Below are 25,615 nucleotides of genomic sequence, written 5' to 3'. Positions count from 1 at the left end.
ACACCGAGCTCGCCTTTATAGTACGCGGGAAGCTACGGATAGTAGCACTAGAAATCTAGACGCTTTCCGGCTAGTTTAGGGAGAGGTCCGGCTCTAAGAATCTCCGGAACCTCGAAAGCTTATCGTCTTAGCCTAACGTATCTTGTTCTCTCCTCGATAGGGTATCCGGCAGAATAGCTTCGATTCCCGGCCGGTAGACTAAGGTAAACTAGTGCTTCGCTAGTTCTTCCTACTATCGGATCTGTCTTTCGGACAGCTAGCGCTTTACTATAAAGTATTCTAGGTTCTTATAGTCCGTCCAAATCGTAAAGGGGCTATATAATTTTAGCTCGGAGTCCTAAAACTTAATACTAGATACGACTACGAGCATTTCCTTGTCGTAGATATCGTAATTAATCTCCGCCTTGTTTAGTTTCTTCGAAAAGAAGCCTACCGGTCGGCGGATTCCCGCCTTTTCTTAGACGAGGGCGCCCCTAATCGCGAACCCGCTGCAATCCGTCTTAAGAAAGGTAGGAAGGGACGGGTCCTACTAGGTAAGTACCGGGGCGCGATAAAATTTGTCCTTTAGCGTCTCGAACGCTTTGTCCTACTCTTCTCCCTAAGAGAACGGGGTTCCCTTACCGGTAAGCGCGGTTAGTAGTGCGGAGATCTTAGAATAGTTCGGTACGAATATGCGGTAGTAGTTCGTAAATCCTAAGAAACGACGAACTTCCTTTTAGGTCTTAGGTGCCACCTATTTTTGTACGGCTTCTACCTTTTCGGGGTCGGCTAATACTCCTCCTCCGTCGGCGTAGACGATAAATCCTAGGTACTTAATCTTTTTCTAGGCGAATTCGCTCTTTTTGATATCGAGGTAAAGGCCTCCGTCCTAAAGCTTCTTAAGAACCGCCCTTACCTTACGGAAATAGTCTTCCCTTAACCCGCTCGAGTAGATAACTACGTCGTCTATATACGCTAACGCGAAGTCGTCTAGATACTCCCGTAGGAGAGTGTTAATATACCGTTAAAATGTAGCCGGGGCTCCGGACAAACTAAACGGGCATACTAGCTATTCGAACGAGCCTAGCCTAGTCCGGAAGGCCGTCTTATACTCGTGTCCTTTTGCTATTCTAATCTTGTAAAAGGCTAAGACTACGTTAACCTTAGTTAACTACCGGGCCTCCGTAAGGTTCCTTATAGTATCCGGGATTAGTAGGAGGGGGTATCTGTCTTGCTTCGTTAGAGCGTTAAGCGCCCTATAGTCGTAGCAGAACCGGAGCCTACCGCCGGGCTTCTTAACGAACAACACGGGCGCCGCTACCTCGGAGTTCGTAGGTCTAATAAATCCCTTCTTTAGGAGTTCGTCGAGTGACTTTCGTAAGACTAAGAGCTCCTACTTCGATATACTATAGAGCGGGCCCTAGGGGAGTTGCGGCTAGGATCCGTCTAGGTTTTTACGGAGTTCTATCGTATAGTCGATGCCGGGGCGATAGGGCGCTAACTTATCGGCTTCCCTTTAATAAAATAGCGCGGCTATATCGCGAACCTCCGGAGGTAGCTTTTTCTTTAGCTCCTCGATCGTCGGATATTCTTTTGTCTTTAGGGCCTTTTTAATATCCTCGGCAATTGTAGCGGTAAGCAGGCTCCTAGTAGCGTCGATCGTAGCGATGTTCCCGCTTATATCGAATTCGCGGTAGTAACGCCCTTCGTTAACCTAAAACCGGGCCCTCCCGTAATAGTACCGACGCTTTTCGGGCGCGGTCCTAACCTTGTTATATACCTTCTATAGGTTCCCTAGGATAAGGGGGAAGGCTAATCCTAGTACGACGTAAGCGTATACTATCTACCGGAACCCGTTGATTTCTATCTAGAAGGCGACGACTCCGACAATCTTCGCGTCCTATATCGTAGACGACGCTCCTTTTACTTCTCGGGACTCTCGGCTAATATAGCTAAGCCCGAGGCCTTTAGCTAGGCCCGTATTAATTATAGCGTAGTACTAGCATCCTTCGTCGATAAGAGTAGAAGTTCCGACGTTATTTTCGAGGACTATATCGGTATATATAAGGTTCCCGTTTATATCCTTTTTGACTTCTTCCTATTTCCTTACCCGTACTTTATCTACTCTCGACTCCTAACTCTAAGCGAGAGTTACTCTTTTCCCGAGTCGGAACTGCTTAAGTCCGACTAATCCTCCGCGTCTTCTAGTATAGGTTATACGGAGGTAACGCTAATCTTAGTAGGTTAAACCGGCGGTGCGTACGGGCAGTCGCGAATACGGTGCCCGCTCGCTCCGTAGCGGAAGTAGAGCCTCTTCTCCTTACGTTTCTCTCTCTCTATAGAGTCGACCTATTTAGCCCTAGGCTTCCCTACTGTTCCTTACTAACCTCCGCGGTTCTTCTTATAGAAGGCGTTCGTTTAGGCGGGGTTTATAACTACGTCCCCGTCGGAGTCGACCTTCGGGTTCGCCGCGGGAGCCGTATAAGGCGGGATAACTACCGAAGGGCTCGCGGTCTCCTTCTTCCTTTCTTGCTAGCGTTTCGTAGCTTGTTTAAACTAGTCCGTCGACTCGAGGTTCGTTATAATTCGCTCGACTTCCTCTACGTAGAGGTAGTAATCCTTGATCTTTAGTACGGCGGCGGTATAAGTCTTAGCCGCGTTCGAGAAGGTATTCTTTAGATATCCGATTTTCGTATCGTCGGTCTAGCGGTCTCTACCTACGCTTAGTAGGAGGCCGTCGAATTCTAGCTAGTAGTCGTACTAGGGTTGTCCCTAAGTATATCTTAGGGCTTAGAGTTGCTCTAGTGCTTTAGCGGCTTCGTTGCTGTCCGCGAAGACGTCCTTAAGTTACTAGAAGAAAGCCTCGGGGTCCTTTCCTTTCGTAAGGCTTCCTCTTTCCTAGAAGTAGCGTATCCGGGCGCGTTCCTTCGCCGGTAGAGTATCGTAGATAGTGTCCTAGTAGTAATCTTCGGAGAGCTTTAGTTTCAACCCGGAACGAACTCGGTACGAACTTCTTAGTCGTAGTAGGTAGTCCCGAAACGTCTTAGCTTTTCCGTCCTACGATAGTAGCTTCTATTCGCGTAACGCCGTTATACTTTAGCCGGTAGCCGAGAGGGTTTCTAGGAGTCCTTTTAGGATCTCGTTCGTAGACTAATCTCGTATCGTACTAGTTTCGGTAGGCCCGGCCTAGCGAGATGCTTCCGCCTATTAGAGCGCGGAGCGCGTAGCTTATAGCTAGGCTTCTATTGTCTATTACCTAGTATAGAGACTCTCGAAGGCGCGATAAATCTCATCCCTAGTTATCTCTAGCGTAGTAGGGGCAGCGTTCCCCTAGCTATCTTACTCGGGTTCCTAGCGAACCTTAGCGTTTTCTATAATAAAGATCGAACCTAATATTACGGGTAAGCAACGCGTACGTAGATGCTAGATATAAGACTCAATAGGTTCGATAAAGAGCTAAGTCTATCTACGTGAATCCGAATAGTTTTGTGCGGTACGCTAAGCGCTAAGCAGTAGGTTAGAGTCGCGTAGGCCGAATGCCTAAGGCTAGCGCTTTCTACCTAGGGCGTAGCCCTTTACAGCTTAGGGCAATAGTAAAATGACCTTCTGTGTTAATAATGGATTTCGTATTAGCAAGGCAAAGCTAATTAACAATCTCTATTATGTCTAACTTGCATCGGTCCTAGATGTAGCTAACACTCTAACAGAGATAGCCGCCGTCGAACATCTAACTGTCGCTAAAATAGATTTCGATAATGAACCATTCTAGGTTACTTATCGATCTCTAGGACACCTTAGTGCCTACAGAATGATGAAGCTAGCTAACTGTAGCACAGGCATGGCATGTACTAAGGCTCAGATCAAGGCTAAGAAGGGGGAGTGTACATGCCTAATTTGCAAATCTACACGGGCAATAGAACGCATTCCCCGAGACCCGGCAGACCGACGATATGAAGAAGTTGGAGACTTACTTCACATCGGCCACCATCTTTGATCGCGCCAGACGATGCGGCGGTATTTCAGGTCGTATGCATACCAGTCTTTTCTGCGCGGGTCATAGAACATGACTTCGCCATTTTGATAGACCCGGTCTGGTCGAAGCAGTGCAATGTCAGCATGTGTTCTCGGCAAGACGCGTCTTGTGAATTCACGCACAGGTCGGATAAGATTTCGAAAAGTTCAGAGCTTCCGGGACGGCCGGACGGTAGTGCTCTCGTTTCAGTTCGTCGTAATATACTCTTCCGATCTTGAAGTAGACGAAGCACGTTGTCTCTGGTTCGTAGCAAAAGTAGTCATGGTTGAGAGGATCCCAAACGAATGGCAGAGGTGCGGCGAGTGGTATGGTAGGAATGGGAGCAGAGAAGCCAGACGGGATAGCAAGATGCTGTGGAGGAAGCTGATATGGCAAGGGTCGAGGCTTGTATTGAATAGCCGGAGGCTTTTGATCCGGCCATTGGTGGTAGGTGTATAGTGGAACTACAGCCGCTTGGTCCATGAGTCGGTGATCGTTGTCAAGGAGCCATTTCATGCATTGTTTGGTGCAGTATCACTGGTCTGACGCTCGCCCGGGCGACAGCGCGACCTATGTAAGAACTGCATTCCTCACCCGGGACTGGCTGTCAAAACGGCACGCAGGTCACATGGGCCACGTTTGGGGCCGCCTACGAGGTGAAGGCAGTTCTTGCGATCTGCATCGATGGTAGTGACACTTGAAAAGCAGGATGTATCTGACGGTATCCTGGAAGGAATGGGTACGATAGGTGGATTTGGATTTAGATTGCAGCCCAACGCGCAGGATGTTTGACTGCAGCGTGTGGCGTGGGCTTGGGCCGCTTGCGCAGCGGACATGGGCAGAGGAGGCTCTGATGGTCGGGTGTCCCTTCGTGGCGACGACAAGGGTTCGTGGTTGCGACGATGCGCACGCGGCAGCTCCTGCGCGGGCAGCTGCAAGTCACGATCTCATGTTGCCGGTCGGCAGATTGTGGAAAGTACCTTAGTGGGAGTGGGAGGTGAAGTAGCGTAGCGTGGCGTGAGAGTTCGGAGCCAGAAATCGCGGTGATCCAACGCAGACTTCTGCTCCATTGGCTGCATGGAGAAATCTCGAGCTCCAACCTCGCAGCACACCGCACCACAGCCTTTGCACCCCAACGTGTCGCGATATTGCCATCGTGTAGGCTCAAGGCACACGCGTGGCGTGCAACACATTGGCATTGAGCTGCATCGGCGCGCCAGCAGGTCCATAGTAAGATGAGTGTCTGGGGCTCGGCGCAGACCGCCGACGGCAGGACATATTACTTCAACAAGCAGACCAAAGAAACAACGTGGACCAAGCCTGCCGATTTCGACGACTCCGAGCCGCCTGCAACGCCAGTGACACCAAGCACAGGCAATGCAGCAGATTGGGCCGAGGCCAAGACTCAGGATGGCAGGACTTACTACTACAACAAGCTCACCAAACAGACGACATGGACACTTCCGCCGGAACTTGCGCGCCAGCAGCAAGCGCAGCAGAACGGTCGACCTGACTTTGTGGCCGGTGGTGGTGGATCTAGTTTTGGAGGTGATCGAGATTTTGGCGGTCGTGATCGGAGAGATGATCGTGGCCATGGTCTGCCGCAGAAGCCATCATTTGATGGACCACGTGGTGACAGGGGCGGTGGGGGTGGCGGTATGCCATGGGAGGTAAGACAGGAAAGTATGGGCTTCCGAGGCCCAATGCCTGTGAAGACCGACGAACCCGACTACGCTACTCCCGAGCAGGCGGAAGAGGCCTTCTTCAAGCTTTTGAAGCGCAACAACATCACTGCCGAGACCGACTGGCATGACGCTCTAAGAATTGTCATCCGCGATCGCGAATACCGCGCAATCAAGGATCCCAAGGACCGCAAGATCGCGTTCGAGAAGTATCAGGCAGAGGTGAAAGCTCAAGAGAAAGAGAAAGAGAAAGAGCGCAAGACAAGAGTGCGCGAAGAGTTCCGTCGCATGCTGTCAACGCACGATGAGATCGATCACTACACCCGCTGGAAAACTGCTCGACCGGTCATTGAGCGTGAAGCGGTGTTCAAGAGTGCGGGTGACGAAGACGAGCGTCGCCGTATCTTCGATGAGTACATTTTGGAGCTGAAAAAGAAGCATGTCGAAGAGGAGACAGCCCGGCGGAAAGTTGCTATGCAGGAGCTAGATAAAATGCTCAAGGTGCTGATTATTGACCCCGACACAAGATGGGCTGACGCCGAAGATAAGATCATGAGCAACGAGCGATTTGTCTCTGATGACACATTCAAGGACTTGCCAAAAGTCGACATCTTCTTGGCTTATGAAAGTCACATGAAGGCCTTGGAACGAGTCGCCAATGATGCTATTCAGACGGAGAAGAGGAATAAATACCGCCGCCAGCGGCAAGCTCGCGATAGCTACAAGCAGCTTCTGCATGAGAAGCTTCGAGAGGGCAGAATCAAGGCCGGCACCAAGTGGCAGGATCTCTTCCCGCAAATCAAGGACGACGAGCGATTCCTCGCATACCTTGGCGTACAACAGGGCAGCGAGGCCATTGAGCTGTTCTGGGATGTGGTTGAAGACGAGGAGCGCAAGCTACGCTCGAAGCGAAACGACGCCCTCGATGTGCTTGAAGACAAGCGCTGGGAAATGACACTTGAAACATCCGTACAAGAGTTTTTGGAAGTTATGCGGTCTCATCCGAAGACAGCGAAATACGCTGAAGACGACCTCCATATGATCTACGATCGCTTGATGGAGAAGGTCAAGCGCCGGGCTGATGATGACAAGATCGAGGCTGAGCGTCACCAGAAAGTGGCAGTTGACAATCTCCGTTCTGCTATGAAGAAGCTGACTCCGCCTGTCGCTATTTCTGACAGTTACGACGACATCGCATCACGACTTGTAGGCATGCGTGACTTCGACAATGCCGATGAGGAAGTTAGGCGACGAGCTTATGATAAGTTTATGACGCGGCTTAGAGAGCGTGAGGATCATGAACGCGATCGCCGTCGCGAGCGCAGCAGGGACCGACGTCGAGATGATCGAGAGCGTGACAGAGGAGACCGCGAACGCCGCCACCGCACACGCACACCAGAAGTCGATGCATACGAAGCTGACAGGCGTAAGGCGCAGGCAGATCGTGAGAGACAGTATAGGAAGGCCTCATTCGGACTGACGCCTCCGCCACGCGACCGCCGAGACGACAGATACGATGACCGCCGCGACGATCGTCGTCGACCAGATCCACGCGATATGTATGAGCGAGAGCGCCGCGAGCGCGAACATGAACGTGAGCGTAATTATCTGAGCCGTGCTGATCCCCGCGACAAGGGCCGCACGCTTGACTACGGCGATGAGGATCAAGTGGGCAGCAGGCCTCCTTCAGTCAGGAAGAGGCGCGAGTCAGATGGAAGCATGAGCAGCAGACGCGACAACAAGGTGAGCAGAAAGCTTGCAAGACGTCTTTTGATTGATTGTTGCTAACAAATTACAGCGTCCACGCCGAACCCACTCCCCTGAACCAAGTCTCCTCAAGGAAGAGCCTCCAGAGCTGCAGAGTGGCTCTGAAGAAGGCGAGATCGAGGAAGTGTAGGATATCAATGAAGCAGGCAGCCGCGAAGTAGCGCAAAGTGGGTTGGATCTGAAAGGTTAGAGTGGCTGGTACGTATCATCGAGGAGCAAAGATGGTGTGGTTCCTGAGAAGTCGAGATATTTTGGTGCGTCCTGATCCTCCTTGATGGCATTGGTACTAAAGCAAGCCGCCCGCGCGAGAGAGACATGCGACAGGACGCCAACCAGTCATTGACAACATGCAACAACGCATCAACACACCCTAATGTTACCGAGATCGGGAAGGAAGAAGTGCAGGTGTGGTTGTGGTTTAATATTCGAGGTCGTACGTGCCAACCCATAGCGTACCTGACTAAATTACTGAGGCAAACTAGCAGCAGCGTTGAGAGATCTTTCATGCAAACGAGTGTCGTTGTATAATTTTGGTACGTAAATTGCGTGCAGGCGCTAATTCAGTACAAGCAGCTACCTACCGAGAGCAAATGAGCGTGTTCATCTCTTGGTACGTAACTCCACTGATCATTATTCCTGTTCGTTCCTCTCGTACGCCGCGACAGCTGGCGGTAAGCAGCTTCGCTGGCACCTCATTTCGCATACGTATGCGATCGCTTTCGACCACAAGGGTCCTCGTGTGTGATCTTTATATGCCTGCACAACATACAAGCATGTCGAAACACAGCAGTTAATACTCATCACTCATTCACATCATGACATGGTCATTTAGCCCAGCAACAGTTGAACTTTCCTGGCAGGACGTGATGGTGAAGGAACTCTGCACTGCAGACCGATCTCGACATCATCTTCGTCCTCGCCGGCGGCGTCCTGCTCGAGTGCTTCATCGGCGCCGCTTTTGATGGATCGCTTGCGCTTGGTGCCAAACTTGGAGCCTTTCTTTGCTGCGCTAATAGCATTTCTCATTTTCATCACAACCTCCGCGGCATCTTTCAGGAATCATCCTCCAAGAAGAAGTAGTTCCCGTTGCTCTTCTGGTCGGCGTCGAGCTGGGAGTTGTACTTGTTAATTCTTGGTCGGAAAGTATTGGGATCACGTCGGAAAGTGACGTCCAAATTCTTCAAGAAGCTGTTGCATCCGGTCAACAAACTCTCTGGGGTGTTCGCACGAGCCTTGACGGATGGCTGGCCGTCGAAGACAATGACACGATCGGCGAGATAGGTGGCCATGATGAAATCGTGCTCGACGACGAATGCGGTCTTCTTGGCGTGCATGATGAATCGCTTGATCACGCGGGCAGCGATGATACGCTGTTCGGAGTCCAGGTAGGCAGACGGCTCATCGATGAGGTAGATGTCGGCAGGCAATCCGAGCGCAAGGACGATGGCGACACGTTGCAATTCACCACCAGACAAGTTCTGAACTTCTTGGTCGATGAAGTCATCCATCTTCAGCGGCTTGTAGACATCGGTCTGGAATTGCGGGCTCAAGAAGGCGGCCTTGATCTTCTTGAAGAAAAGCTGACGGACTGTTCCGGTGAACTTGGGCGTGATCTTCTGCGGCTTCATGGAAATGTTCATAGGAGGGATCTTCTTGCCCTCATCCGGTTGCAAAGCTCCAGCCAGCATTTTACAGAAGGTCGTCTTTCCAGTTCCGTTCTCACCCATCATGACCACAATTTCAGAGTCGGTGAATGCACCAGCCTCGACAGTAAGGTGGAAAGATCCCTGGGTCTTGGTCATCTTTGGGTAGCCATAGTCGCGCGACTTGTTGATCAAAAACTCATCTGCAGCCTCTCCAACCTTGAACGTGAGCGACTCTTCGCGGAAACGCAGATTCTCTGTGGGAATGTTACCGTCCAAGAAGATGTTGATACCTTCACGGACGGAGAAAGGTGCAGTCACCACGCCGTAGACAGCTGGCTTTCCATAGAGACAGCAAATGTAGTCGGAGAGGTAGTCCAGGATAGACAAGTCGTGCTCGACCACAATGACATAGTTGTCGGGACGGAGTAGAGTGCGAATAATACGACCAGCTGCAAGACGCTGCTTGACATCCAAGAAAGACGATGGCTCGTCGAACATATAAACATCGGCCTTCTGCACGCAAACCATGGCAATTGCAAAACGCTGCAACTCACCACCGGAGAGGAGATCAATGTCACGGTCCCAGACCGGCCTGAGCTCGAGGGCATCGCAGATTTCGTCGAGTCTCTCTTGTTCCACCTGAGCACGATCAGTGATCAGGGCGCCGACAGCACGATTCTTGCCCTTGACGGCCTTGGGGATCTGGTCCACGTATTGTGGCTTCGTGACGGCCTTGAGGTTGTCCTCGAGAATCTTGGTGAAGTAGTTCTGCAACTCAGAACCTCTGAAGTATTTCAAGATCTCTTCCCAGTCCGGTGGGTTATCATATCTTCCAAGGTTTGGCTTCAGCTTTCCAGCCAAGATCTTCAATGCTGTACTCTTTCCGATGCCGTTCGTTCCTACTAGACCCAGCACTTGATTCGGTCGTGGCATAGGCAGTCTGTGCAGTTTGAAGGAGTTTGCGCTGTAACGGTGAGTGACCTGAGTCTCGAGGTTGGTGGGCAAGTTGATGATGTTGATGGCGTCGAATGGGCACTTCTTGGGACAGATACCACATCCTATGCATAGTCGTTCGGAAATGAAGGCGATTTTGCTGGTGGGGTCGACTTCGATGCACAGCTTGCCAGTGCGCACCACAGGACATGACTTCTTACACTCCTGGCGGCATTTCTTGGGCTTGCACTTGTCCGAGTTGACAATGGCGATACTGTAGGCTTCAGTCAGATGCTGTGTGGTTTTCTGGGTGATTCCGGGGTGTGAGCACGCAGCACGCACCGAGTGAGTTTGTCGGACATGCTGGGCAACCGTTCTCGAATTTCCTTGTGGGCTCAGCGAAGAACAATACCAGGAAGTTCGAAAAGACACGCCAGGCGCTGCTCGCTCGCTCGCTGGGCGGCGCGGTGGAAGAAGGTGCTGCTGACGGTGGGCAGAAAGCAGGACAGCGATGGGGAGGGGAGGGGAGGCAGAGTCACAAATTTCGAGGCGGTGGTGCTTGTGTAAAGTGGATTCGGGAGGAATTGATAGGCTGCGAGGACGGGTGTGGGCGTGGGCTGTTGGCTGTGCATGTGCGTCGCCGCAACTGAGCATATGAAGATGACTACACCATACATGCATTTCACGTGCTCCCGCGATCTTGTTTGTGCAACGGCTCATGAACCATGATCCATCTACAGGCACACATATCACTGTAGCAAGCATGACATTTGTCGTGTGTACGGCGTGCTGGTAGAAAACAATTTGATTAAAGCTTCATTGAATAATCGATGCGGCTGCGACTCGGGAGTCGGGAGCAGCCTAGTTCTCGATTTGCTTGGCATTCCCAGAACTACCGTAGTCGGCTTCGTGCTCGCTCTCTGGCTCAGGCTCAGGACGCTCGATCGACTTCTGCTTCTCACTTCTCCCACCCAACCACAACACCCCATACCGCTCATTGCTGCCACCGAGGCCAGTGCAATCATGGCCTGTAAGTGATCACCTCCCGCACTTTTCTGCCTTGCCTGCGCGCAAATCCCGCTTCCTTCGACCCGAGTCGGCCTCCCAGCTCAGCCATCACATGCGCCGCCATATCGACATATTCCATCGCCAGACCTCCTCGAATCACCCCGGAGCGCCGACAGCAAGATTCTGTGGCATATTCAAACCTGTGGAATCGCGTAGCAGGTCGTTCGCGTCGTCGGAGCTCGTCTGCGGCGCTCCAGAGTCGCCCTCCGTCATCCCATCACCAGCCAACATTTTTCGGTCGACCATCCTCGCAAAGGCATTGACACTGGAACTGCTACCGTTTGGAAGGGGAAAGCGGTCGCGTAGTGCTGCTCGAGGCTCCTGCCAATTTTGAGCCTGCGGCGACCACTCAAGCCCGAGATATTGTACTGACCTGTCCTATTCCAGCGGGGCCTCTGCTCGTCCCTACACACTCTCACGCCTCTAACGACATGTCCATGACCAATGGACACTCGTCCGAGGCCGATGCAGACCTCTTGAAGCCGTCGCCTCAACCCCAACGCAGTGAGAGCGAACTCTCCGACACGAACGACATTCCTACCACTACCATATCATCAACAACTGCTCCGCAAGATGAAGTCATGTCTGATGACGATGCCATCCACGACATGGCAACCTCTGAACTCGACGAGGATGAAGATGCTCCTGGCGAAGAAGATGCAGACTTTGACATGGAAAGCCCGCCGCCTGCGCCTGCCGAGGCTATGGACCGCGACAGATCATCGTCTGAACCGCATTCGAGACCAGGCAAGCGGAAAGCAGATATGGATGACGAAGAGATTTACATGAAGGAGAACCCCGAGCTGTATGGCTTGCGGCGTAGCGTACGTTCTGAAAAGCCTGAAAAGTCTCTTCTCTTGCTAACACCTCGCTGCCAGGGCCGAGCAAGACCTACTAGGAGGGTAGTAAGTGCTTCCATGGCCTTTCACGCTTCCGAAATTGACTAAAACATTCTGCAGGTCGATAGCTCCGACGAAGACGAAGATAACGACGATGATGCTGTTAACAGCGGCAGACGTCGGAAACGTCAAAAGCTCGCAGGCGGCCGACCAGGTATGTCGCTTTTACTTGCGCCGCCCTCCTGCTGTCGAGTCCTCTGACATGATTGTGTAGCTTCCTTTCGCGAGGAGCGAGACTCGTCGCGCGCTGCCACCTCTGACGCATCTGTGTCGGAAGACGACACATATGGCGGCCAGCGCGGCCGAACGTTTGCAAAGAAGCATCGACAAAAGATGCAAGCCATTGCCTCGGGCTCTGGAACTCCCCAGCTGAGCGAAGTCCGCTTTTCGTCACGGCGTGCGGCCAAGGTTACTACCTATAACGAAGACGAAGGCTTCGACTTCAGCGAAGAAGACACCGAGAACATGACGCCGAACTACTACTACGCAGAAGAGGACACCCGACCATCTATAGACCAAGTGCTGAATCATCGGTTGCTCGAGGGAGTCGGTCCGTTCTTGACTAAATTGCAATTACTACTGGGAGAATGCTAACACAACTCATCAGAATCTCAAGCTCCCGACAAGCACGAGTATGAGTTTCTCGTAAGCATTTCATCAGGCCATACATTCTCTTTCAGCGACTAACAGCATTCGCAGATCAAATGGCAAGATCAGGCACACTACCACGCGACATGGCACAAGTGGGCAGATCTCACAACCTCTCGTGGCTTCCGTCGACTAGAAAATTACTTCCGCAAGATTGTGAAGGTGGATCAGCAGGTCGCCAACGATCCGAACGTGCCACCCGAGGACAAAGAGCGTTGGAACCTCGATCGAGAAGCCTACCTCGACTCGCTGATCGACTACAACAAAGTGGAACGTATCATTGGTGCAAGAGATGGCGAAGAGGGAACCGAATATTTCGTCAAGTGGAAAGCTCTCTTCTACGACTCCTGCACATGGGAAAAGGGTGAGCTTATCAGCCAGATAGCACAGGGCGAGATTGATCGCTTCCTCGATCGGTCCTCGAAACTCCCAGTGTCGGACAAGACTGAGCAAAACCCTCACACGCGGTCGAAATACGTGCCGTTTAGGACTCAGCCGTCATATATCAAGGGCGGAGAGCTTCGAGAGTTCCAGATTCATGGATTGAACTTCCTGGCTCATCACTGGTGTAGGGGCAACAATGTCATCCTCGCAGATGAGATGGGTCTGGGAAAGACCGTGCAGACGGTCTCGTTCATGAACTGGTTGCGGTACGATCGTCGTCAACAGGGACCGTTCATTGTGGTCGTTCCGCTTTCTACCATGCCGGCCTGGGCTGACACCTTCGACAACTGGACACCGGATCTCAACTATGTGGTGTACAATGGCAACGAGGCTGCTCGCAAGGTCATTCGCGAGTACGAACTTCTCGTCGATGGCAACCCGAAGAAGGTGAAATTCAACGTGCTTCTAACGACATACGAGTACATCCTGGCCGACGCCACCTTCCTCTCACAGATCAAGTGGCAGTTCATGGCTGTTGACGAAGCACATCGCCTGAAGAATCGAGAGTCACAGCTATACGCTAAGCTCATGGACTTCGGCGCTCCAAGCAGATTGCTCATCACCGGCACACCTATGCAAAACACCTTGAGCGAGCTTTCCGCGTTGATGGACTTCCTCATGCCTGGCAAGATTCACGTGGAAGAAAATATTGATCTCACTTCAGAACACGCCAGCAAGAAGCTCGCAGAGCTTACAGATGCCATCTCGCCTTACATGATTCGTCGCACCAAGCAAAAGGTCGAGAACGATTTGCCACCGAAGACCGAGAAGATCATTCGTGTTGAGCTGGCTGATGTGCAGTTGGAGTACTACAAGAACATCTTGACTCGCAACTATGCTGCACTCAACGCCGGCAATAAGGCCCAGAAGACTTCTCTGCTCAACATCATGATGGAGCTGAAGAAGGCATCGAATCATCCCTTCATGTTTCCCAATGCCGAGGAGCGCATTCTGGCAGGCAGCGAGGCACGAGAAGACCAGCTCAAGGCACTTATCACGTCCAGCGGCAAGATGATGCTCATCGACCAATTGCTCATGAAGATGCGCAAGGACGGCCACCGCGTGCTGATCTTCAGCCAAATGGTCAAAATGCTCGACATTCTTGGCGACTATCTTCAACTACGTGGCTACCAATTCCAGCGCCTTGACGGTACCATTGCGGCTGGTCCTCGACGCATGGCTATCGATCACTTCAATGCGCCCGACAGCCAGGACTTCTGCTTCCTGCTTTCCACCCGTGCCGGTGGTCTGGGCATCAATCTCATGACTGCCGACACCGTCATCTTGTTCGACTCCGACTGGAACCCACAAGCGGATCTTCAGGCGATGGCCCGAGCACATCGCATTGGACAGAAGAAGCCTGTCACTATCTATCGGCTTGTCTCCAAAGATACCGTGGAAGAAGAAGTGCTTGAACGTGCTCGCAATAAGCTGATGTTGGAATTCATAACAATCCAACGAGGTGTCACCGACAAAGACGCTCGAGAGCTTGGTGACCGCATGGCTCGGGCTGGCGCGAGCGTCGTGGAGCCAACTTCTTCCGATGACATTTCGCGTATCTTGAAGAAGCGAGGCCAGAAGATGTTCGAGCAGTCGGGCAACCAGCGCAAGCTCGAAGAGCTGGACATTGACGCGGTGCTGGAGAATGCTGAAGAGCACAAGACCGAGCAACCGGAAGGCATGACCACAGACGGTGGCGAAGAGTTCTTGCGCAGCTTTGAATACACCGACGTCAAGATCGACCTCGAGTGGGACGAAATTATTCCCAAATCAGAACTTGACAAGATCAAGGACGAGGAGCGTAAGAAGCAAGAGGAGGAATACCTTGAGTCTGTGATCGAGCAGAACCAACCACGCAAGCGTAAGGCAGCTGCAGGTGGTGAGGAAGGCCGAGATCAACGCGCTGCGAAGAAGCGGGCTCGCGAGGCCAATATGCAGCACATGGACGAAGAAGGTTCTGGCGACGACGATTCCGACCACGGCGCGGATCCGAGGCGACCCCTTGGCGAGAAGGAGTGCCGACACCTCATCCGCGCATACGAGCGCTTTGGCGCCTTCGAAGACAAACAAGATGACATCATTAAGGAGGCTCGCTTGATCGGCCGCGACATCAACATTGTCAAAGATACTCTCAAAGAAGTCATCGATACTGCTATTCGACTGCAGAAGGAACACGCAGACCAACTGGCTGAAGCAGAGCGCACCACTGGCAAGGCTGTGACGAAGAAAGAGAAGAAAGCCGTGCTCTTTGACTTCCGCGGTGTCAAGCGTTTGAATGCACAGACACTCACTGAGCGGCCAGAGGAGATGCGCATGATTCGCGACTGCGTAGATCAGATCTCGGACTGGCGTAACTTTCGAGTTCCCGAGGCTTCGAAGCCTGCGTCATACACCTGTGAATGGGGTGCGAAGGAGGATGGCATGCTCTGTGTTGGTATTGCTCGACATGGATATGGCGCATGGGTGCCTATTCGGGACGACGAGGAGCTTGGTCTTGCAGACAAGTTCTATTTGGAAGAGCACCGCGTCGGAGCAAAGGAGGCCCGTAACAAAGAAGGTGACGACACCAAGGTGGCCAAGTCGCCTGGCGCCGTTCATCTGGTCCGCCGCGCCAACTACCTGCTCAGTGTTCTTCAGCACAAGACGAGCAATGGCACGAACATTGCTGCCAAGAAGGCGCTGGAGAATCATCACCGCAATAACCGCAAGCATCTGGGCCAGTTTCACGGTCGCATGGCTACACCAGGCAGCCCAGCTCCAGGAGGTATTCGCAAGCAGCATTCGAGCGACGGTAGGAGATACCACCAATCCGACATTCGCAACAGCGGGGACCGCCGCACACCGCATGGGTCTCCCAATGGTCACCGAGACGATCGCTATCGCCCGCGTCATTCAGAGGAACGCCGGCCCCAGCATCAAAGGAATGGAAGCTCGCATGCAAATGGTACACCTTCCCGACCACTGACCGAGAGCGAGCAGCGCTGTCGCAAGATTCTCGACCCTATCAGCGCCACGCTTGTCAAGGTTTCAGGTGCTACCAAGAAGCGTATTCCGGACGACGATGCACGCCTCAAGATGATCAAGCTCGGAATTGTTGGCATTGGAACCCACATCAATTCGTACATTCGGCAACACGATGACCGCTCGTTGGAGGACACGCTCTGGGACTATGTCTCTGAGCACCACTGGCCACAGTCGAAAGCTGCCGATAAGCGGGTGCCAGGACACAAGTTACGGGATATGTACAAGAAGATTGCTGGAAAAGACAGCGCAGCTGGTGGTTCCAAGCCCAGTCCTGTCAAGCCGAAGCCGACTGCATCATCGCCGACAAATGGCGAGGCGGCCAAAGCTGAAAGCGTTAAGACTGAGCCCAAGTCGGAGGCCAAACCTGAGTTGAAGTCCGAGCCCAAGAATGACACCGATGCTGCCCCGAAGCAGCCTGATCTGTCAGCGCAATCGCATGAGATCAAGGAGAATTCACTCTCCCCTAAACCCAAGATGGAAGCCAGCGAGCCAAAGCCTGAGCCCAAGGCCGATATCGAGTCTCAAGCTGCTGCGGTTGTTGAAGACGAAAAGTAGTCCTTACACTTGCTACCGCCTTGGTCGCTCGCTTCTGTTTAAGCGGCCTCCACGCAATACACATCACTATTCACGACCACACTATGACTGGAGAAAGAGCATCAGGAAATGGGGTACAAAAGAAGATACAGAGATGCGCTTGTTTCGCGCACATTTGAGCATCTGAAGAGCGCTTAGCTGCTCTGTTGGTAAAAGCGACGGTGTTAATTGGCGGAAGTGTTCATCCTCTGGCATTACACAGACCACACGTCGGCGAAACGTGTCTGTAAGGGCGTTCGTTATTGTTGATTGAGCATTATGCTGTTTCGTAAATAAGAGGAAAGGAGATACGTGGAATGATCAGTACCAAAGTACGTGTACTTCTAGATATATCTAGGCATATCAATATGCCAGAAGAGCCACAGAAAGCAGGCTGTGAAGGCCTTTGGAACGTCGATCCAACATACGCACAGACCACAAATTTCTTAATGCGCGGCCGAAGCTCAACTTCCAAGTCCGAAGCTGGCGACCCCAACTTTCTCTTTTGTTCTGTGCGCATGTGAGAACCTCTGCGTCGCCAATACTCACACGACTGCAACCAGACCTGTCGCGATCGCAGGAACTACACGGCGCATCATATCTCCACCGTCATCCCATCGCGCAACCCCTCACGCGCCATCCTCCAAAATGTCTCTAAACAGCTACTTGAACAGTAAGTCCCTCTCTCCCACCTCACACATTCATTCCCCCACCATAGCTAAACAGTGCCATTCTACAGCAACAATGCGATCAACCCTTTTGAAGAGAGACATATGAAACTAACCAAACCTCTCATCCCCAATAGAAAAAGTCTGCCTGATCCTCGTCGACGGCCGCTGTATGGTCGGCAACCTGATTTCCTGCGATGCAGTCACGAATTTGGCGCTAGAGAATTGTGTGGAGAGGATTGTTCGGGGACATGAGGAGGAGGAGGATAGTGAAGAGGAGGAGAGGGGACTGTTTATGGTGAGAGGGGATAATGTTGTGGTTTGTGGACTTGTCGATGAGGAGTTGGATGGGAAGATTGATTGGAGGAAGGTTAAGGGGAGTGAGATTGGGAGTACGAAGCATGTTTGAGGCGGTGAGAGTGGAGGATGAGGGAATGATACCATGGGTGTGAGGTTTGGGTCGGGTTGGAGAGGATATGCTTTCCGCATCATCGGCCTCCAGCGTGAAGATTTGGTCGAGGGAGTCACATCGGATCAAGAGCTCGTGCGAAGAGAATGCGTGATTTTACGACGTCGAGCGTCTGCATCGTTCAGCTGAGAAAGAGATGTTAGAGGAAGGCACTGATGGAGCGAGGTCGATACCCCCACGCCGTATACTCCTCCAACTATATACAGATCCAAGAGCCGCGCAAATCAGCGCAGCAAAATTCATAAAATTTGCCTGAGCTGCCAAAGCTCAGCCGCCCATAATTCATCAAACGAACAGTACAGCCCTGCCATCCCTAAATGCTCTTCTGAGATGTCCGAGACTATCCACTTCTGAACGAGAGCTTCCCAGAAAGACTCGATTTTGCAAGCGATAGTACTCCGACGCCTTTATTACTCAACGATCGCATAAAAGTTGCCGAATCGACAAGCGTAGACCGCGCTGAAGTGACATGGCGGTGCGCACGAGTTTTTCAAAGCTCATGCCTTCAAATTGCTCCTTGGTCAGAGCGACTTCGCGGGAAAAATGTTGTGCCATGGTGCTGGCGAGGCTGTGTGGATTCGGCGGGCCATTGGGAGTGAATCCAGCCGCTTGTGCATAGGTGCGTTTCACACCGACATGCGCTCCTCCGTCATGGGGAATGGATCCAGTCACTCCTCCGTCGGTGCTGTATGCATTGCTCGTTTGGATATTCCCGTTGTTCGCTCCACTCGGCATCCCGTTCGCTATGTTTCCATTCGCTCCTCCATTGGTCCCATTACCATTGCGCACTTGAGTGTTTGCATTGTTCGCTGCGCGAATAGCTTGCATGTGATCGACTCTGATGTGCATAGCCAACGTTCGAGCCACGTCTCGGACCTTCTTGAGAGCAGTCTGGATTTGGGGCAAGTCCATCCGATGAATCTCATCGTCCGTCAGTGCAGCTTCGAGACCGATTCCGTTATTCGTGAGCTGTGCCTGTTCTCTCTGCTTCTGAGCTCTGACTTCCTGTATGCCCTGTCCCAGCGCCATAAAACAAGCCATCATGCGTTGGAACTCGGGGGACTCGTGCTGAGTCTCTCCGCGATTATGTGCTTCTTCTAAATTATGCGATGCCTTTAGCAAGAAGGGCTCCTCGCGCCCGACTTCCGTACATGCCCTTATGATATCAGCTCGCGCTAACATGAGTTTGGGAGCGTTCGGATTATGATTGATCATCGCGTGTAGCTCGCGGACCATGTCGTAGTCTTGGGTAACAAAATTCCTTTGCATGGCATGGATGTAGGTCGTAACTGAAGCTGGGTCAAGGTGGGCAGTCTGTGCGCGTTCGGCGCGGTCGAAGAAGGACAGACCATCTCGAGACAGCAGATCGACTTCGCCAGGATCAATCGTGATATCCCGCGGCATGAGCAGATACTAGTCTGGTCTGAGCAGAGGGCGTTGTTTGTCCGACATGGTCGCTTGAAAGACTTTGCAAGCTCTTCGAGGTGATTTTGACTACGCAACAGGCTTCGTAGTCGAGTTGTCGAGAGTCCACTGCACTAACCGCGCCTCTCGGAAGGGACGAGCGAGGAACTAAGTATGAAGTTGATGCTTGTGTGTGGTAAAATGCTGGGTCCTGCTCGACAACGATATGGGGTAGCGTTGCTGTCAATGTGTTTGTGTGAAAGAAGAGATCTGAAAGAAAGAAGGGAAATGCTCGCAGTTGACAAAAGTATCGTTGGCTCCTGCGCATCTCTGCTGAATCGCTCTTTACTCCTTGTGAAGTGTTCTTCCAAGTCCTGCCTACGCAAGTGCACAATCTCTTTTTATACAAGCTATTGTGTCACAATTTAAGCAGTATATCAGAACTGAAGAGAAGCACGACAACAAGATGCACGAGATTGTAGTTAAAATCAAGGTCTCGACCAATTGCGATTGCTCCGGTCCTTTTCCGTGAAGCATGTGGCACTTTCCACCATGCCACTACCTGTAGTCTTATGCCTAGATGAGGCACTGAACTTTTCTCCATCTGTTCTCCCGATATGTCTCCAGTGTCATTCTTCGCGGCCGATCCCATTCTTGGCGCCTTCTTGTAGCTCGGACTGAATTTGTGCTTGTATGGCTCAACTCCTCGAAATATGAATGTCAGAGGACGAAGGTCGTCTGGCTGCCTCCTAGGCCTTCTCCTTGGAAAGGAAGCACGACGTGAAGAGTCGTTGCAATTGCTACTGTCCGGTATCTTAGGATCACAGAGCGCTTTCGCCCATTCCGGCATTGGCAGTCTCTGGTTCGAAAGCAGAGCGTCCTCATTAGCTTGATCCGCTTCCAATTGCTTGCGGTCTTCCTGAATGGTCCATTCGAAAGCATTGATTCGGGATTTGATGTCTTCCAGCAATAAGTCAAGTTCGGAGTAGACCGGAGGGCGAAAGTCGAGCTTGGAGTCCTCGCGAGGTCTCGCTTTCATTTCTTGGGAGTGATCACTGCTTTCGGAAGCATCGCAGGTCGAGGAGGACCATGCAGATGTGATCAACCTGCTTGAACCAAAGTATAGAGACCGTGGAATTGGTGGCGGCAAGATGTGATCGTCCTCTCCTAAAGCATTGCTCTCATTTAGATCCTGTTCAACACTATACGGTCCACTGCGGAATCTGGACGTGTTCGTAGACACTATTGAAAGCTGTCGATTGGAGCGCCAGCGCCCGGGAGACATATCACTCCCAGCTCCATCGCCTTTGGGGCCGACGTCCTCTTCGTCGTCGTCTATGCGCGAGTGGCAGCTAAAGTAGGAGCTGGAGGTGTTGCTCTTCCGGCTTGATGTCCTGGTCCACATAGACGCCGCAGCGTCGGCCATGATGAGCAATGCTGCTTGCTGTTCATTTGCAGCAAATTAAGAAACATTGCTTTCTGGACCCGGGTCAATTTCATGCTGCGTGGCCGTTCCAAGAACTGTGAATTGGTGGTAGGCTCAGTAGATAACCAAGGGTGCTTTGAAAGTAACCTCAATTTTGGGCGTCTTCGGATGCCGACTTGGAAACAATTCTCAGTCCGAAGTTCACTCGAACTCGTCGAAGGACCGAATGAATATCATCTGCTTGCCGCACAGCTTGCAAGCTTTTGGACCCTGTGTCCATCCGTGAAAAGTCTCGTTGTGGTAGTGTATGAATTCTACGACCTTGTTCACAGCTTGTATCAAAAGCCCTTCCTCTTGGCGGAGAGCGCTGACAAAGTCGGCCACTGACCAGAGTTTGTTGATTTTCCAATCTGGACATTGTGCACTCACGAGAATTTCCATCTCGCACTCGCAGGCTAAAGGGTGCAGTTGCCGGGCGATCCTCGTCACTCGTACATGACCGGAGGACGTCAGGCTGAGGATAGTTTCGTCTGGTACGTGTTCCCAACCCGCACTGGCGTTGTAGTACCAAGTCCAGTGTTTGAGGCATATCTTTCTTGCTGCTGATGCTTCATCATTCTTTTCTTCAATCCAGCGCTGCAGAGCGTCGCCACCAGACTCGCCTTTTAGATCAAATTGGAACGTGTTCGCTTTGTAGAACGTGGGAAGCATGGCGGCCAGTTCCTTTTGGAGTCTGGGAAATATGCCCAACAGGACGGGCAAGCCGGCCTTCAAGTAGCTCTCTTCAACGTGGTCACCACCACCAAGTTCTTCTCCTGTCGCTTTGAACACAGGAGAAATGGGATCGTCTTCTGCCGCTGAGTACTCGTAGATGAGTTTGCGCACCTCCAAGGGTAGATCGAGAAGTGTTGTGCGTCTTGATCCCGTGTTGCTTGGTCGTCTAGAATTGGTTCTGCTGGTAGGAGTCGAAGGTGTCGGAGGCTCATTTCGAAGCAACTCCTGTAAATATGATTGACTTGGGTGACACTCCGGAAGCTCTTCGATGGCTTTCTGTATCCACATCGTCGTTGCTAGGCACGTACGCAGCTCCGAGCTAGGCCCTTGAAAGGCACGGATGTCATCTTTGGAGGCAAGGGCTCCTTGTCGAAGAGGGTTCTGCTGCTTTTTTTGATCTCGTTTGATTGCGAAGTTTGTTCTTGTAACATCCCTATTGGGCTGCAGTCTCTTTAACATGTGTTGGCAGTGTTTCATGTCTGCTGTAGTGTTGGTATGGCTGAGAGAGAAGAGAAGAGGGGAAACATTATTGGGCAGCTGAAAAGCTGTGATGTACGATGGTGTCTCTGGAAAGGCTTTATGGGGTTCATGCATGTCTTACGGATTCAGCTAGGGTAGGCTTGATTCAATAGCGCCATATGATAGAGTAGTTACTAGTCAGCGGCTCGTGCCCCGGATGAGGTGAGGACGAAATCAGACAAGAGTGTGTGAGACGACAGTAGTGTATGGTGCATGCTGTAGGCTGAGAGCGTGCATGGCGGCCTGTCACCAAATGCAACTTTGCAAGACCCTCACCCATGCATCTTCATCCGCCACTCGGGGCCTCAGGCCTCGTCGAACGGCATGTGATCGAATCCGACCACTGTGCTACCGTATCTCATCTCTCCACGTGCTCGTTCTTCGGAATAACGAAGCCGTCGAAATGACACAGCAGTAAGGTGGAGGTGGAGAAAGCAGGAGAAAGGGTGGAGGGTGTGGCAGAAGGAAGTTTCGGCCCTGAGCGCCGCCGCCAAGCACTCTCGACCTGCAATCGCGAAACTGACGCGACCTTTGCACCTCTCAATCGTCAGCTTCAGCATTATCAAACTATATCGTCCCTGCAGGTGGAGAGACATCTGCTGTGACATCTGGATCGCTGGCGATTCTTACCGCAAAATGCCCGGCCGCAAGAGCAATGTGTCGACCACATCCAACGGTCCCGAGGAGGTAGTCGACACCACTCCGTCAGCGCCCAAGCAGAGCAAGGAGAAGGAGGGCTTCAGTGTCGATGTGAGCACTTCGGTCGTGGCATCTCGATCCATGCTGACCAGTCGTAGGATCTCAGCTTGCCAAAATGTAGGCCTCCAGGCAAGACCTTGGCGAGACAGTGTCGCTGACCTGCTGCAGCAATGATTTTGCGATTAGCCAAAGGAGTCTTGCCCGCCAACACTCAAATACACAAAGATGCGCTACTCTCCATGCACAAGAGCGCCACGGTGTTTGTGAGCTACATTGCTTCGAAGTGGGTACTTTCTCGGAAAGAACGCTGCTATAAACGGAGCACAATTAACCAGTACACAGCTCCAACGACAACGCACAAGCTGGTGGCAAGAAGACAATATCGCCTCAAGATGTCATGGCTGCACTCAAAGATGCCGAGCTTGAAGGCTTCTTGCCACGTCTGGAAGCTGAGCTTAAAAGTACATTCCCTGCTTTTCTGAGATAGTCTTCGATACATTTGCTGACTGCAGCAGAGTACAACGAGACACAGTGCGACAAGCGCAACACATATCGGCGGAAAGTCAAGGAGGAGAAGGCCGCCGCAGCTGCCAAGGACGGCACCGATGCTGATGTCTCCATGATATCCAAAGATGGTGAAGCAGCGAAAAGTGCGGAGGACGGAGCTGTCAATCATGAAGGTGATGATGAGGATGCTGGACGACCGGCTAAGAAGCTCAAAGGCGCAAATGGGAGCGCTGCTGCACCCCAAATGTCTGACGACGTGGATGACGATGATGGAGACGATGAACAGGAAGCTGAAGATAATGACGACGACGCTGATGAAGACGGAGCAGAGGACGACGTTCCAGACGAGGAGTCAGACGACGGAGACCAAACTATGGAAGACGCTCTTGAGGAGCAGCCCGACCGAAGGGCGTTGCGGGATGAAGCTCTGGACGATCCAGACAGTGACTGAAACCCCTGTGCTTGCTTAGAGTGTGAGAGCATTTGAAAATGGATTTCCGACGGCTGTCGTTGCTCAGAGCCCCGCACATCTACCTCAAACTTCGCACATTGCCTGGAAAATCGTTGTAATCCTCATGTCCAGTACACGCTTGCATTTCGGGATGGTCTCGGCGATCTCGCTCGCAGAATTTCGAGGCGTGTAATGATGGGCGTCTATAGACGATTTAAATTTCGTCTCGGCAACTCCCGCAAGCAGTTTCGTGACTACGATCAGGTCATGGAGTCCACATTCGTCGATCGAACGCCAATCTAGCGCGTCCCCCCAGTCGACGTATGCGAAGGTACCGTTCTTAGAGACAAATCCAAGACATGCCTATAATAGGATTCGTATGTGGGTGTTCGTGTAAGACGTTGGCTATTAGGTGAAATTGGCTAAACGCTAAGGCAAGGCATTAGGGATACAAGGTAAACCTCTTATTGATATATTCTATTATTCGGATTCTAACTCTAATTAGTAAAGCTTGACCTATCTTCTATCTAACGCCGAGTCTTCGCTATTTGACTTTTCTCTCCGATAATACTATCGTATACTACTACGACGAACTATATCTCGTCGATTAGCCGGGTTCTAGTAATATACGCAATATCGTCTTACTCGATATAGTAGATTATTATTATAGCCGGCCTAAGTGCATTTGCGCTAATTGTTGCCCTTTCTCGCTATTATACCCGCGGTAGCCCTTATAGTACTAACTTCGCTTCGTCTTCTCGGCGGAGCCGTTACTCGAGATAGAGGAGAGGAAAGAAGTATCGCAGTCTTATCTCTATCGAAGTACTCTATAATTTTCTTTTAGTTCGGGCCCTCTGCCGTTATAAGTAGCTCCTTATCCGCACGCTTACGCTTACCGGTCTCTACCTATCCCGGCGTAGCGAATGTATCGTTAAGATTTCCTATAGACTAAGGCCCTTTAGCATTAATCTTAGTATTCGGCAGCTAGATTTAATCGTCGGATCTCTTCGCTTAAAACTTAGATTTCCTTATAAGAGGCTCGGTTAGCTAAGCTATTATATTAAGGCCGGGTTCAAGCGAGCTAGTAGAGGCTATAAGGTTAATAGAGCTTTTCTAGCGAACTGTCGGCGGAGTATATGCTTAAATATCTTTGTATATAGAAGCATATATAGCTCGTACTCGACCTATATGCTTTAGTTCGTAGAAGCTATATTTCGGACACTTAGAAACCTGAACTTACTAAAAGCATCGGTAAGCCTACTAAAGATTGCCTAAGCATTATTACTGCTTGCTACCTTATGCTCTCCTACCCTATCGAGAAGGTTGTATACGCTACGATCCTATACAGCTATGTATATACGTGCTATAGTAGTAAATAGCGAAGTAGTAGCTTTGCCTACTAGTGTAGTAGGCATATGCACGGTAGTACTAGGAGGTAATATAGACCCGGTTCTGCTATCGTAAGTACCTAAAGGTATATCAGTCCGACTTAAGTAGCTTAATAGTGCTTCTACTTGCTATTAACTATTGTAATAGCGTTACTAAGGGCTTGTACTACGTATTTACTCTAAGCTGTTCGTCCTAGCTACCCCACTTGCTAGCCAATTATTAAAGCAAGTAGACTAACGATAGTAGGAAGAGGATATAGACTTAAGCCGGAAGGACAAATAGTAGCTATAATCCGTCGTATGCCGTAACTTAGCTCGTTAGAATTCGGGCTGTCTCTAAAGATAGCAAATTAGTCGAGAACCTAGAAGAGTCTAAGTAAAGATCTATATAATACGTTTAACCTTTTAACTTACGTAGTATCTCAAGCGTCGATTATTTAGTACGGCTTAATAAGTCTACTCTACTTAATATTCGGTAGCGCGTCCTACTACGATTGCTTCGATGTTAGTATTAACCTTAGTACGAACGTCGTTATCTATTTTAGTCAAGTTGTAAGCTCGATATAAAGAATACTAGCATAATAACAATTCTTATTAATATTATATAGAACCTTTAAATGTCTTCCGATTAGCTA

General features: G+C 51.2%; 9 protein-coding genes across 9 annotated transcripts; 5 read left to right on the top strand and 4 right to left on the bottom strand.

Annotated features, from left to right (window-relative positions):
- Window positions 1-3,624: 3,624 nt before the first annotated feature.
- MYCFIDRAFT_86250 (uncharacterized protein) lies at window positions 3,625-4,521 on the bottom strand. The gene is made up of 2 exons (XM_007922475.1): window positions 4,135-4,521; window positions 3,625-4,070 (listed from the first exon to the last, which is right to left on the bottom strand). The coding sequence occupies exons 1-2, from the start codon at window positions 4,505-4,507 to the stop codon at window positions 3,952-3,954; spliced, it is 492 nt and encodes a 163-aa protein (XP_007920666.1). The 5' UTR covers window positions 4,508-4,521; the 3' UTR covers window positions 3,625-3,951.
- Window positions 4,522-5,226: 705 nt separating this feature from the next.
- MYCFIDRAFT_62927 (uncharacterized protein) lies at window positions 5,227-7,570 on the top strand (the record flags this gene model as incomplete). Its single annotated transcript, XM_007922072.1, has 3 exons — window positions 5,227-5,623; window positions 5,690-7,416; window positions 7,472-7,570. 3 exons carry the CDS (start codon window positions 5,227-5,229, stop codon window positions 7,568-7,570), a joined length of 2,223 nt encoding a protein of 740 aa, XP_007920263.1.
- Window positions 7,571-7,943: 373 nt separating this feature from the next.
- On the bottom strand, window positions 7,944-8,694 carry MYCFIDRAFT_210015 (uncharacterized protein). The gene has a single exon (XM_007923729.1). The coding sequence runs from the start codon at window positions 8,470-8,472 to the stop codon at window positions 8,269-8,271; it is 204 nt and encodes a 67-aa protein (XP_007921920.1). The 5' UTR covers window positions 8,473-8,694; the 3' UTR covers window positions 7,944-8,268.
- On the bottom strand, window positions 7,944-10,572 carry MYCFIDRAFT_217188 (ABC transporter domain-containing protein). Its single transcript, XM_007924098.1, has 2 exons — window positions 10,362-10,572; window positions 7,944-10,293 (listed from the first exon to the last, which is right to left on the bottom strand). Exons 1-2 carry the CDS (start codon window positions 10,379-10,381, stop codon window positions 8,493-8,495), a joined length of 1,821 nt encoding a protein of 606 aa, XP_007922289.1. The 5' UTR covers window positions 10,382-10,572; the 3' UTR covers window positions 7,944-8,492.
- A 1,153-nt stretch (window positions 10,573-11,725) lies between these two features.
- On the top strand, window positions 11,726-16,372 carry MYCFIDRAFT_114041 (uncharacterized protein; the record flags this gene model as incomplete). The annotated part of the gene is made up of 6 exons (XM_007923728.1): window positions 11,726-11,911; window positions 11,966-11,996; window positions 12,066-12,140; window positions 12,201-12,536; window positions 12,594-12,631; window positions 12,686-16,372. Coding segments are annotated over 6 exons (4,353 nt in total), but the record flags the coding sequence as incomplete, so codon positions are not given.
- An 838-nt stretch (window positions 16,373-17,210) lies between these two features.
- MYCFIDRAFT_160371 (uncharacterized protein) lies at window positions 17,211-19,184 on the top strand. The gene has a single exon (XM_007923727.1). It carries the CDS (start codon window positions 18,356-18,358, stop codon window positions 18,911-18,913), a length of 558 nt encoding a protein of 185 aa, XP_007921918.1. The 5' UTR covers window positions 17,211-18,355; the 3' UTR covers window positions 18,914-19,184.
- On the top strand, window positions 17,324-17,752 carry MYCFIDRAFT_25154 (uncharacterized protein; the record flags this gene model as incomplete). The annotated part of the gene is made up of 2 exons (XM_007921488.1): window positions 17,324-17,348; window positions 17,481-17,752. 2 exons carry the CDS (start codon window positions 17,324-17,326, stop codon window positions 17,750-17,752), a joined length of 297 nt encoding a protein of 98 aa, XP_007919679.1.
- A 1,659-nt stretch (window positions 19,185-20,843) lies between the features above and the next one.
- On the bottom strand, window positions 20,844-22,172 carry MYCFIDRAFT_76536 (uncharacterized protein; the record flags this gene model as incomplete). Its single annotated transcript, XM_007922276.1, has 2 exons — window positions 20,844-21,692; window positions 22,116-22,172. 2 exons carry the CDS (start codon window positions 22,170-22,172, stop codon window positions 20,844-20,846), a joined length of 906 nt encoding a protein of 301 aa, XP_007920467.1.
- Window positions 22,173-22,571: 399 nt separating this feature from the next.
- Window positions 22,572-23,592, top strand: MYCFIDRAFT_185572 (uncharacterized protein; the record flags this gene model as incomplete). Its single annotated transcript, XM_007923726.1, has 4 exons — window positions 22,572-22,728; window positions 22,803-22,917; window positions 22,977-23,095; window positions 23,150-23,592. The coding sequence occupies 4 exons, from the start codon at window positions 22,572-22,574 to the stop codon at window positions 23,590-23,592; spliced, it is 834 nt and encodes a 277-aa protein (XP_007921917.1).
- Window positions 23,593-25,615: the final 2,023 nt, after the last annotated feature.

Source organism: Pseudocercospora fijiensis, assembly GCF_000340215.1.
Source record: "Pseudocercospora fijiensis CIRAD86 unplaced genomic scaffold MYCFIscaffold_1, whole genome shotgun sequence".
NCBI lineage: Eukaryota > Fungi > Ascomycota > Dothideomycetes > Mycosphaerellales > Mycosphaerellaceae > Pseudocercospora > Pseudocercospora fijiensis.
This window is presented reverse-complemented; position numbering and strand designations above follow the sequence as displayed.